The following is a 14,053-nucleotide window of genomic DNA, read 5'->3' as shown; positions in this document are numbered from 1 at the left end:
CCATAACATTTTGAGGATATCAAGCATTTTTGCTTATGCCATTATCCATTCTTCACAACATTTGTCAGTAGAGAGCAGATCCTGAGATACGTTGATTTCCAGCAGCTCTCAGGAAAGCTAGCCACCCGCTGAACTGGGTGGACAGGGATGGGCGGGGGGGAGATAAAAGAAAAAAAAAAAAATTGCTGATACTTTCAAAGCCTGTGGTATTTTATACTCCTATTGCTCCTGAATAAAGTACATTTCTCATTAATATCTGAAACGTGAAGGGAAGCCAAGAAGGTTAGCGCAAGTATTTTTTTTCTTTATAAAAGCACTATTGATTAAAGCACTTATAATTTAGTTAATACAGACCATACCTGAGGCCTATCAGATACATATTTTGCACAGTGGCGAATGAGGCGGATCGCTTCCATACTGGTATCTGGAAATGCTGCATTGCAGGCAAATTCAGACAAGCACTTTACTGCATCCTGGAAAGAATCTATGGTTGCTGGGAAGTGTTTTTCAAACACAATTGCTGGGAGAAAAGTGTGAACAGAAGAAAGAAAGTGTCATGCTTTAAAATCTATTAATTCTAATATGAACTGATTGTAACAGAAGTCATGAGAGACTGGTTCATTGATTAGTGCTGTCAAATGCTTAAGTAGTAATAAAAACTAAAAAATGAACACTCAACCAAAAAAAAAAAAAATCACCTAGAGGGCATTCTATTTTGACAGTAAATAAGTGTCTGAAATAAATCAAAGTAGCATCTAGTCTAAAGGAGGGAAGTTTAACAGTTAAGCAAGAACAGAGCAACAGGCTTGCTGCTTAACACTAGTCTGTGTGATCAGAGCTTAAGAGGGCTACATAAAGCATGGAGTTACACCTACAAAAGGACTTCCCTCAGCAATACGGTCCTGTTGCCTTGATTTTAAATAGTCACTTTTGAAGAAAAAAACCCATTCTTCTTCAATGCTGAAAAAGTTTGAGGAACTTGCAGAGGTTGAGACAGAATAGAGATCCCTTATGGCACTTGAAGCCTGAGATCTAGATTAGAATGGGAAGGAGGCGGGGGGGGGAGGAATCATAGTGCCACCTAGCTCAGCACTTTCTCCTAAACAGGGCCATAGACAAGCACAATTCAGAAACAAGGAAAAAGATAAGCAAACAACACAATAGTAAAATGACTACAATTTTTCTTCTGGGGGGAAAAAAAATAAAAAATTCTTCACTTAAATGAAAATGTACAGATGAAGTAAAATTATCTAAGGCTTGTCTTACTACAGAATGCTACAAACAGATAATTTTTTGTTTTTAAAAGGCATAAAGGAAGACAGATAACTATAAACTTATTGAATTACTTTCATAAGTATTTTCCCAGAAGACTGGTTGAAAAGTGTAAAACATTGGTTCTAAAGCATGAAACGGGCTTTACTATGCAGGCTGTAGAGCCAACAGATAAACAAAGCTTCTCAGTCTCTGGAGTCACATACACTTTCATGATGTCTGAATATCATCAATACTCACTGACAATGTGTCCTGTAGTCTGGAATGCAAGTTCCACTATACTTTCATCCTGATCTGAGGCTGCCAGATGAAATACTGAAAAAATGTTTTTCCAGCCAGAACGAATGTTAGCAGCCTGGGAATTTACCATCTGTGCAATACACCGTACAACCATGTCTCGAATAGTAGGAGACCTAAATTAAGATAATAAACAGTAATTGTTTAAACTAAATTACATAATCAATTAGAATAGTATAATTCTCCAGCAACTGATTTTACAAAAGCAATTTGAACCATTAATTGCAAAAGTTGGTGCTTATGATGCCAGGCGATTCAGTTACCTGTTTCTCTTCATGATATGTTCAAACGGTCTTAGGAAGTCCTTCTGGAATCGGAAATTAGCAAGTTCTCCTTTTTCTAAGAACTTCATTGATAATTGCCTTAATGAGTCTACTGCGAAAATAGCTACATCTTCATTGGGATTGCAGCCAACCTGATAACGTAGAATAGAAATGCATAGTAAGCTTGCATCAGAATTCTTATGGATTCAGCCCAAGCTGCCTTTATGTTTGATAACGGAGAACTAAGCAGTACCGGAAAATTAACAAAATTAAACAGTAGCCAATTCCATAAACCACATTGTTAATGCAATTCAATAATCCCTAACCAATTCCAGCTATTTTCTACATTATATATCCTAGCATTTAAAACTTTCTAAAAATAAGCAAGCTGTCTAGAAAGACTTCAACAAGCTGTATTAAAAATGCATGTCAAACATTCACCTGATAAATAGTCAATTTAGACTTGAACAGAAAACAACCTCTTATCCCAAGCTTCATAAAACACCCTCAAAAATTAGAACACATAACTAAACGCAGCCAGTTCTAGACCCAGGTCACGACAAATAACTTAATGTATACTCCTGCTTTTACGGTTATTATATTGTGTACCTCTGCCTCCTCACAGGCCTTTCCAGCTTTACAATTTTTGTTGTGTTTTAAGCTACTTATACAGAAGGACAGAAAAACCAGTATAATTCACATGAGCACATGCTTTTCCAACAAATCTGTAAATAAATTTTATTTGTATCGATCATTCAAGGAGTATGCAGTATAATCATTAACAGGGATACCTTATTAAAATGATCTCCAATAACTTCCCAGATTCTAGACCACTGTAGCCTTATCCGGCCCATGTTGTAGTAAGAAATCTCTACTATCTTCTGCAGACTAAACATTCGAGGGTGGGTAGCAGACAGCAGTTCATCCATAGATACAGCACAAAGCCAGCGAACAAAATCCACTGTTAAACGACCACAGATTTTAATGCAGTATTTTTCCAAAGTTTAAGACAAAGCTGTTTTGTAGTTTACGGGGGGGGGGGGGGGGGGGGGGGGGGGGGGGGGGGGGGGGGGGGGGGGGGGGGGGGGGGGGGGGAGGACTAAAACCTACCTATAGCATTTCCATCCAACCTTGTAGAGCCCGTAAATATTCTGTAAAGTGCAGTTTAAGACATTGTTACAATTTCTTAAAAAAACATCTATTAAACATGTGTTCAAGATTTTTTTTTAACATATATAGACACCCCCGACTACTTTTATTTATTAAAAACCAATAAGTAATTGTGGAAAAATACTGAGCTTTGAAAATAAAATCAGAAATATTTCAATTATTTCTAATATTTAAAAATAACTCCCATAAGCATGCATGGAGACTGGGATGTGAACATTGTTTCTAATACTATCCGCTCATTGACAGTGACTGATGAATAATGTCAGTAGTTTAGAAACTGTTCAGCACTGCTCCAAATACAGAAGTCAAACTTCTCCAGAGTGCACAATTCCTATTTGCCATGACAAATAGATACTTGAAACACTGCCCATTATGAAGTGGGGAGAAATAACTGCAAACCTAAAGAGCTATTATGTGTTTGACATTAAACCTCCAGTTCGCTTGATGTGATTTTACTGCAAGGCAACTTTCATTGAACTGACATCGATCTTGCTGCCGACACTCGATCACAGAAATGCTTGTAAGCCTTCAGAATGATACCCCTTTGTGATTGTCAATTTTGACAACCATTAAGAAAATGATGTTTTCTGATTTCTTATATGCTGAGAGAGCAAGATCCATTAACACTCCAGTCTGATCAGTACTTCACGGTATAAACAGGGAATGTTTATGATATATATTATGCCTGATCAAATCCAGTCATGATAAAAATGATTCACAGACAGGAAGACTGGAATAATAAATTTGGTAATTTCAGACAACATCTACACAACCTAGAGCAAAGCAGGGAGTCAGTAATTACATTTAGGAGAAAAAGGGTCTGTCAATAATGCTCCCTGTACTAAGGCAAAATGAGATTTGCTATACGTTACTATATATAGCAAATCAAGATTCACCAGACAGTACAGCAGTCTTCATTCTGCAACTCTCCTGTAATAATTTTCATCAGTAAAAACGCTTCTTGCCTAATCTTTGTTCTGTTCCTTCCTGCAAAAATACTTCTGCTCCATAAAAAAGGAAAAAACTCACAAAACCAAAAAGCATTTTGATACAGTAATATTTATGTAATTTTTTCCAAATAGGGGTGAACTAATAATGTCCTATTATTAGCACAGGGTATTCAAATATTGCTTAAAAAGCTTGAGGTGGCAACAGCAAATTTAATACAATACCTGTCTACAGCAACGACAACACTTTGGGAGCTAGTTTCACCAATGGATTCCTGAATACTTGCTATCTGCTTCCAATCCACGTTTCCACCAACTACAGTGAACAAAATTTGAAAAATGGGTAAGAGATAACACAGAAAGGGCTGCGAAGAAAGAGGAAGAGAAGTTGTGCCACTACCAGTATATTAAATATATTTTCAATTCACAAAAATGAGAAGTACATTATTAATTTCCCTTGCATGAGCCAGGCATCTCAGTGAACAGTTGCATGTTGGTCTAAGTCCTAATTCTCTAGATTCTCTATCCCTGTATAAACTATATTAGTCCCAGAAAATTGTCCACATTTGGAACAATTGTATGAATAGATACAAGTGAAAAAAATTCAAAAGCACAAGAACCACCTTCTTCTCTCCATCTTTCAATGGATCTTTGGTAATTCTGCTCCTGAAAATACACCACATATGATAGAGAATACCACACAGAGGAGAACTTTTCACACTTTATTAGCAGCGAGTAAATCCATCCTGATAGGTTTTCTTTTTAATCATTCACAGAGAAGAGCTCCCACCAAAACTCCATCTTAAAGCTACATCTCAAGTACAGCAAAATTATCACCTAACAATAGTGAGAAAAGTCTGTAAATAAAAATAGCAATATATATATAAAAAAGTATAAAATATGTAAACTATGTATTTTGGAGGCTAGAAACTGTAACGCACACCTGGGAAAGCTCATGTTAAGAAAATGCTAACTTCACAGTGAACAAATTTCTGAAATTTCTGGCAATGTCTAAGCCCCCCTCCACCCCCCATCAAAAAAGGAGCAGGAATCTTGCAACCATTCTGGGTAATTCCACCTACCCTGTATTTAGGTTTTTTTTTTTCTTAGGCAGCCTACCAGAAAGATAGGGGAGAACAGAAGACTGAAAGAAGGCCAGCAGTTCTGTTCTCAGAGCTTTGCAGAGATGAAAAGTTCTCATGTTTCAGACTGCCTCCCAAAAGTCTGCCTCTGAGTCTTGCTGTGCTCCACACCTGGAGGTAGCTGGAGGTGACTGGCTGTCAAATCTAGGTAAACTGACCCATCTGAAGTATTTTTCTAGGGCATTTATGGAGTAACCTTTCTGCACATACATGCATACATATGTAACCTTACACTAGTATTTCAGCAATTTAGAACACTGTTGGGTTTGATCAGGACTTCTCTTGTAAGCACACAAGCTACCAGTATCAATTAGCTTGAATCTTGGTAATGCATCAGCTAAGAAACATATCAAACAAGCAGCTGTGTGAAGTGAATTTGAAGGGCTATTTCCAAGAAGTCAGGTAACCCTAACCAATTCTGCCAGTTTACATGAGAATTCCTTATTATCGTAAGATTTATAATCAGTGCTGGAAAACCTAAACAGACAGTAGATTTATATACCGACAGTTATGAGATCTTTTACAATGAAACATTGAGTTACCTATATAATTCTGCTTCAAGAAAAACTGATTCCTCAGATTCCCATTGTCCAAAGACGATTTCTGGTTACCTAAGAAGTACACTTTGGCTATGACCTACTCACAGCAGCAGGTTTTGTCTTCCAACTTTGTGAATAGAAACTAGAGCAGAAGAAAGCTGAACTTCACAGTTACAACTCCAAGTAAGACATCACTCCTACCCAAGCAGCAAAGGAATAGATGCTTATTTGTTTACTTCTACAATCCGCATGCTTGTGATGCCTTCAATTTTCAAGTAAAACAAAAAAGGGCCACAGCAGAAAGATAATGCAAGAGTAATGAAGACATTCAAATGTAGATGCCTGAAGAGTGCACACCTGAATCCTCGTTCAGGCAGTAAATGAGCAAAGGGGTTTTGGGGGTTGGTTTTGTATTGTTTTTTTAAAAAACACACACTTGTAACTTCAGCAAGAAGAGTGAATGCTGCTGCTTATGGACATCTGATTTTGCAAGCAGGTTTGAAAGATGAAGCGTCTGTGTCACCAGACTGCAACTTCACTTACTCTAATTAAACAACTATTTTCCTGTAAAATATGTGTCTGTATATATGGACATATGCACTATGGGTTCTTCACAGGAATTTAGGTGAATAGGAAGGTTGCTCAAAAGCCATAGTTCCAAAGGATACTTCAGAGAGATCTTAGAAAGAAAATTAAAGTATCTGCACCACAGGATCTGTGGAGAAGAGTGAAAAAACTAAAACAGTTGAGAAAATGACTATGTTCTAATAGCCCCTAAGTGCATGAAAAACAAATTCCTTTGAGTTAGGCATTTTCCTGTAAGATTGAAGTGATATTATTTAAAAAAAAAAAAAAAAAAAAAAAAAGAAAATGGTTAAGTTTCCATATGTGCACTGTAACAAGCATTCCAGAAATTCAATTCAGAGAGAAACATTTTATGCATTTGGGCACAGACTATTTTCCTTAGAAATGTAGTTGACAGAGGGAAAAAAGTCTTTATGAGCTGGATCTACACCAACAACTAGCAAGTATGATTTAGAGATACCTGACTACAGTTTACATTCTTGAGCTATTAGGACTTAAAATTTTTAAAGGCCAGTCACTTCAGCATGGAGAAACCACCAGCATTTGGAAATAGCAAAGTTGCACAGGTCAGCAGGGAACACTAAACTGGAGGATGCACAATTAGAAGGGCAGGAAGAAGCTCAGTATATGAGATGTTGGCAGACACATTAATTTCCAGGCATAAGGTTTCCCTTCAGCAATTCTTGGCAAGGTGAGAGGAGTACATAGAGGCAGGCCAAAGGAGCACAACGGAAAGAAAAGGACTGACTGCAGAATAAGAAAAACCGTCTCAGGAGAACACAAAGCCAGATGATTAGGACTAGCTGACAGCTAAGATCAGGGAAACTAGTAAAATAATCATTAATCCTCAAAAAAGAAAAGAAAAAGTTACATGAAAAATTGAGGGAACACAAAGCTTTTGCTCGGCTGTGGGTGAAGTTGTTCAAAAGGCAGGAGATACTGAGCATCATACTAAAATTGAAACTTTCTAACAGTCAAATGGAGTTATATATACTTTCTTGATGCTTCCATAGTTTCCTAATACCCGACACCTGTATGTCTTTAACTGTGTTCCTATTTAAAAAAAAAAAAAAAAAAAAAAATCATCCTTTTTAAGATAATTTAAGGTAAGACTGGTATACTTTTCTAGGAGGACAGGAAACAATATCTCATTTATGGAGTAAATTTTGGCCCTCAGGCCAACCTAAAAAAGGCACTTATTCAGTACCAAAGTAACTAAAAGAGGAGGAAACAGAATTTCAGAATTTAAGCTAAACTAATCTCCCACTTGGTTTGAATACTGCGTATTTCTTGCAAAGTTTCATAACAGGATGCTTAACCTACACACACTAAGCCTGTTTGGTAAAATACTTTGTGCACTAATGTTGCAATATTATTAAATCTGGTCATACCATCAGCAATCCATTCTCACTTGGTCAGCTATATTTTAATAGAAATGAATAATGTATCATTTTCTTACATTTCCCACTCTCCCATCCTAGCAATAACACTTAACAGAGCAAAACAAATATTCCAGAAATAGGAATAGGTCTATTCAAAGCCTAAGACAGTTTTATAAGGACTACTTCATGGTCTCGTCTCCAAACCTCACAGTCAACAATAATGAAAACAAAAGACAACCTTTAATATCTGTCTGAACAAAGCCAGCTAAATGAAATACTTCATATCTGCATTACTTACCCAGTCCCAGCCCCACAAATTCATCGGGTGCCTGATCTTTTGTTCCAGTAAAAGAACCTTCCCTGCCACGCACTGTCCCTGAGATGTAGCGAGGTTTTACTCCGGTTCCTATTAACTGTGCCAGTTCAAGTTGACTGATGCATTTCAGAATCTATTCCAGAGAATAAAGAAGTTGTTTACCAACAAAAAGCAGTTTGAAATAGTAAGTAAATAAATAAATAAAAATCTTGAGGCAGATCTTTAAAAGAAAAAAATTCTAAACACTCAAGGTCAGACAAGTATTTCTGTTCTTCTGTCTAAAATGACTATTAATTTAAATACTATTGGATTAGTCTCTCACAATTTTATTTCTCACTTGGACATGTTTTGCTACTTTAATTGGCTGCATAATGTGCAATTCCACATAATGTATGTACAAAAGTACATACTTGGCACTTATCTAAAAACCACTGTATTTATGCACAAACAAGTACACTCCTGTGTTCAAAATCAGTACACGTGCTTTCTTAAAGTACAAATGACTCTTGTACCTCATGCCAGGAATTTCCTAAATAGTTTCCATCTGTATGAGCCACCGTGATGAGAGTTTTAATTGTGTCAATATTCTTCTGCTTCATTTCAGTAATACCAGAACTCACTGTAAGTAACGTAAATCTTGCTAAAGCTTGGACATAGGCGTCTCTTTCAAGCTACAAATGGGAGGAAAAAAAAAAATTGTCTTGTAAGTATTTTCTCAGTTTCTTGTTCTTAGTACAATCTGTGTGACTTCAGCAACTATATCGTTTACCTTTCTCTTCCTAGAACTGAATTTCCAAAGCATTCTACACAATGAAAACATTTCATGTTCTTCTGTAGTAAGCTGTGGGATAAAATCAGGCTCCCTCTATTCAGGAACATGAAGTGTAATGTCTGACAGCACAGAACACATAGGTTGTTGTTAGGTTTCCGGGTTTGGTCTTTTCGGATTTTTGGGGGGCTTTTTTGGGAAACAGGATGCCGTTTCAGAAGAAATGTGGTTTCCTAGCTAAGCTTTTGACATTCTTATACTATACCTGGACCTACTCTGAAAATGCTGCCTTAGCAGACTCAAGTTGTAGGATTTTTTTGGCAACAGAATCTAATATATCTAAAAGGCATGTTTTGCCAATTCCACAAAACGTGTTTGATTTAATCTATGCCGTTTGGAGCACCTCAGAAGCTTGTGAGGCAAGACTGTCATGGGTGGGTAAACAGCAAGCGACCTATAATCTAGGCAGATTAAATCAATCCACAAAAAAGAAAGTTCCACATGTAGATACCCGATTTTTATGTATAGGGTGCCTATAAACACCAAAGGAAACTCCTCAGATCTCATATGAACCGATTACAACGGTAAAAAGGGGATTACAGCTGAGCTCACAGGCGCATTTTATTCTCCTGTTACGTATGATCCGAAGGCCATAAAGTGAAATGGTTGTACATCAGAGAAACAAATGACAGCTATGAAATATATTTAACTGTTTGGATGTTTAGGACTATTTTGAAATAAAAAAAATCATTGAGTACATAATAAAACCAACCATAAAATATTTCAAAAAAAAAATCCCAGAAAGAGTGTCTGTTGCATAGAGAAAACACAAACGCCACAACAGTGGGCAATGATAGAAGGGACGGATTCTCACAGAGCCACATAGCATGGCTGCCATGTTCAAACCCAACTACTACTACAGGGTATGCTGGCAAAGGCAAAGCAAATGATGTATAAGCACAGAAAAATGGAAGTTTCATGGAAAGAGTACTAACCAAAGACACTTTAGAGTCTACAAACTGTGTATCTTCTGTAAAAGGAAAATGTTTTCAGTCCTGCCTTCCCTCTCTGTTCCATAGATTCCCCCTCTGCCCCTTTTTCTAAGTCATCAAAGTAGGAGAAAAAAAACGTGTCCATCAACCAGAAAGTAAAACCAGATGATATAAGCAAATTAAGTACATCCTTTTGATGCGTATCTTGTTCCAGATGCTTAAAGACAAAAGCCAGACTGTGTGACAGTCCAAGATTAAAAGCGTAAATGATTAAAAAAAGAATCTTTAATTGAGGTTTTAGAGGTGAACATGCATAGCTTAAACTATATCGTGTACTTTGGGAATTTTCTTAAAACTAAAAGCCTCCAGCTCCCTCCATTATCTCTCAAGGTGTGTAAACTAATGTTAACTGTTCTTAGACACCAATCTTAATTTCTGTATATTTAGTCAATGAAATGTCAAAGTTGCCAGCATTAGTTAAGCACAAGAGGAAAAACCTGCTTCCAACAGAAAATATCCCTAAGCCATCTCAAGTACAGATTTGCCAGTCTCCTTCAAACCACCAGAGCTATCTGGCATCTGAAGTCAGACAACACTGCCATCTAATCAGGACCTTGTGCAATGGAATCATCCTGTAATGTACTGAAATCATCATCAAACCAGTGCTGTTTTTAATGATATCAACAAAACAGAATTCCCATAGGAAACCAAGAAGGAATATTACTGATATTGAAAATACAAACCCAAGTTTTTAAATTTCGGCAAATGAGAAAGCGTTGTTTTTGAAACACCTCCAGTTCAATCAAGTTTGTCCCAAGCCAATGGAAGGGTACGACTGATTCTGGTACATTCTTGGAGCATGGGGATCTCAGAGGAAACGTGTCCTTGCCATCCCCACCCAAGGCAGACCACTGCAGGACTGGGAGCTAACCTCTGCAGCTGCTGAAGTGGTATTTGCACCAGTTCCATTTTTGCAGCTTAGAAACAAAAATAACAGGAATGTAAATTTCATTGAACAGCTGCAGGCTCCAGGGAAGGCTTTGTTAATCAAATTTTTAGGTCTGTTCAGTTCGGGGGCAGGAATGAAGTGGAAAGACAGAGGAAGGAAACCTCACATGATCACAAACGGGCTTTTTTAAGCAGCTGTATCAGAGGTCCCACTGTGCCTTTCCACATTAGTGATAAGTTATCTAATTTGCTAAATACAAGTGCAAGGGGAGAGGGAAGCAAAGCATTCACTATCATATCATAGTTCAACAGTTTTTACTTAAAGTTAGTCCTACAAGGTTGTTGGTTTTTTTGAGTGATTTTTTTTTTTTAAATGTTTTGAATGTACACATGAAATAATGTAGTCAAACATATGAATTTTGCTTGCCCCTCTCTTCAGCTATCCCTACAATGAACTTATGGCAGACCAGTACTCCTTTTATTAACTAATAGTCTACAATAAGATAACAGTACGTTCACTACCAATGATTTTTAAATGGGGGGGGGGGGGGGGGGGGCAGCAAAAAAAAGCACCCAAGTTTAATCAGAATTACCCTCTGGAGCCAGAGAGTCTGGAATTCTTGGCGTTGTGCTTAATGCAAGATACATTCATGCATTACATCAGCAATGACATTTCCAGTGCCATAACTGTTAAAATGATATCCAATTATAGAAGTCTCAGATTAGTATAATCTCTCTGAAGTTGAGAACAGTATTTCAAACACAGTTCACAGAGATACTATTTTACTTATGAAAGAGGACAGAAAGACTCATTTTATGAAACAGCACAAAGCTGAACAGCTTTGTAACAAAGCTAGAAAGTATGTACTTTGACATAAACGTAGTCAACTGGTGGGGAAACAAAAATTCAGTACATAGGAACGGCAGCACTTACCACAAAACACCAGGAAAAATAAAGGTCACTTTATTTAAAACACTTCCAGTCAAATATCAGATGAAGTAGTAATTGCAGAAGCAGGCAGCCTCTAGGTATTGCAGTGCATAGCTTCAGGAACAAGGACTCTTAGAACCCCACTAACAGTTTGCTGTTACGTAAATCAAAGTATTGTCTCAATCTTAAATTTTTTACCTGAATGTTGAAAATGCAAGCAATCCTGATTGCACATCGTATACCCTCCAAACAAAGAGAGGCAACTTCTGTGTCATCACAGTCCTGTAGACCCACACTGAACGCAGCTAGAAAAGGCGTCCATGCCAACTGGAACGTATGCAAAATAAAAGTTACATTAGCAACTGTTAGTACTTGAAGGGAACGTTATAGTTTCAGCCTCTTGCTAAAGTGTAAATTCCATCCTGAACTCACATCATTAACCTTGAAGTGGCCTTTTGCCAAAAAGGAAATGGAATAGAATAGACATGAGACACAGAATAGCGCAGAAGTATGGTTAGAAGAGACATGAGACATAGAAGTAATGCAGATTGATGCTCCCCTCAGAAGCACTCTCCCTCAGCAACCAACACACACAACCATCTTCAGATAGCTGGAAAAAAACAAAACCCAAAGCTATGTCAGTTAGATGTCTATTGGAGTTTTGGTATTCCCGGGATAACCCTTACCTTTGCACAGTGAGAAATAAAGATAGAGTCAATAGTTATTGCAAGAACCAACACAGTGTATAATAGATTCCTTTATGATGAAAAGTATGTACATAAATAAGACAAGTTTGTCCTGATAACACCAGAAGGAAAAAAAAAAAAAAAGGGTAAAATACGGCAGCAAACTTTATTAATTCCACTAAAATTACGGTAAGACAACAATAAGAGACAGGACACGACTCTTTCCTTGATATCTCTGCTCTTAATTTTGTTGCCCTCAGCCCTCCATCTTTTAGTATGTAAGCCACTGTCGATGTTTCCCATTCCTCTTGCCTTAGGTGGGACTGAGAGTCTAATACACTCAACTAAAAGTTATTGCAGGAGAGTGCACATGGTCCTGTCCTTGTGGTCAAGGCTCCGTCTCCCACAGGCAGAAAAACCAATCAGAAGATGCAGAAGATCCTGCTGTAACTACACGTGGTTATGAAGAGGAAACCTCAGGGTACCCAGAACGATTTTAGAAATAATTTTACCTGAAGTCACCCCAGATGAAACACAGTCAATAGGCACAGCAGGGAGCAACAGATTTCATGCTTGATTTCATAATAAAATGATGCACCGCAGAGCTTTGGTTTCATTTAAGCAAGCAATTCCAAAAGCACTACCTCAAAAAAGTGTTTAACACTTGCACACACCAAACCATAACTCTGGGACAGTATTAAAGGCATCAGATTAATTCCTAGATCCAGGCCTTAATTCCCTATTGCATGACCTTTAAAGGTCCCTTCCAACCCAAACTATTCTATGATTCTATGTTTCAGAAGTGTGTGTGGGGGGGGTTCCCCTTTTCCAATTTTTCATTCCTATTGAAACCAAAACTAATCTTAAAAATCACAAACTGAAATACTTTCTTAAGAACTATCTAGAAATCTGTATAGTATGCTGAATAACTAGATTTACGCTGTTACTTGTAATAGACTGTTTTGTCATTAAAGGTGAAAATTAAGCATCTAAAATAGACAATCAATTTTGGGCTGCTTAGGTGGGTGCATAAAGTGAATTTCGGTTCTGTTTTAATCATTTAGCAAATCTAACTGTAAATATAGTTATAATGATAAATTTTATGTTGGTATCAATGGGCAAAAGAGATATTCAGAAATTTATTAAGTTTTACTGAAATAAAAATTTAAAAGTCTAAATAAAAAATGTGAAATTAAGTATCTAACTTCCACAGTTCTCACTTTTTTGAGAAGACAGCTCTCTGTTCAACATACTACATTGTCTTCAGCACTTTAATTAGTTTATGAACATCCTCAAGTAAGAAGACTTCTAATTCTTAACACTTTCACAAACGACGTTAAGGGTGTTAATTTACCCTGATGCTTCTCATTTTGCTCCTTTGAAAATGGATTTTGCAAATGTACTTTTCAGATACTAAAGGCTAGAAATGTTAGAGAGTAATAGGGCTGGTATATCTTAAGAAAAAATAGTCTATGAATTTTACAGATGCCTGCATACAAGTTATTTCATTTCAGCCTTAAAGAAGTCAACAGAGAGAAATTATGTACTGTACACCTCTGCTAACTGACACCCTTACACCCTGAAAGTAGATCTTTAAAAAGGGCTTAATTTAGGGTTATTCTGTACAAACAGAGTACTATCCTACTTTTATTAATACGGCAATAAAGAACTCGAAAGTTTGCCTCACGGACAGCAAACTTGCAGCTAGATCCTCAGTGTGCCCAGGTGGCCAAGAAGGCCAAGAGCATCCTGGCTTGTATCAGAAATAGTGTGGCCAGCAGGACTAGGGAAGTGATCGTCCCCCTGTACTCAGC

General features: G+C 37.2%; 1 protein-coding gene across 1 annotated transcript in view; it reads right to left on the bottom strand.

The window, feature by feature from the left end:
- The window catches only part of ARFGEF1 (ADP ribosylation factor guanine nucleotide exchange factor 1), a 101,075-nt gene that overhangs the window by 16,687 nt on the left and 70,335 nt on the right, over positions 1-14,053 (bottom strand). The window contains exons 20-28 of the mRNA XM_050890783.1: positions 11,752-11,880; positions 8,426-8,584; positions 7,896-8,046; positions 4,175-4,265; positions 2,943-2,983; positions 2,624-2,793; positions 1,833-1,984; positions 1,513-1,685; positions 360-520 (exon numbers count right to left, since the gene is read on the bottom strand). Of these exons, the coding sequence (XP_050746740.1) occupies positions 360-520; positions 1,513-1,685; positions 1,833-1,984; positions 2,624-2,793; positions 2,943-2,983; positions 4,175-4,265; positions 7,896-8,046; positions 8,426-8,584; positions 11,752-11,880 (1,227 nt within the window). The remainder of the gene's footprint in view (positions 1-359; positions 521-1,512; positions 1,686-1,832; positions 1,985-2,623; positions 2,794-2,942; positions 2,984-4,174; positions 4,266-7,895; positions 8,047-8,425; positions 8,585-11,751; positions 11,881-14,053) is intronic.

This window comes from Gymnogyps californianus, chromosome 2, assembly GCF_018139145.2.
Source record: "Gymnogyps californianus isolate 813 chromosome 2, ASM1813914v2, whole genome shotgun sequence".
NCBI classification, from domain to species: Eukaryota; Metazoa; Chordata; class Aves; order Accipitriformes; family Cathartidae; genus Gymnogyps; species Gymnogyps californianus.
This window is presented reverse-complemented; position numbering and strand designations above follow the sequence as displayed.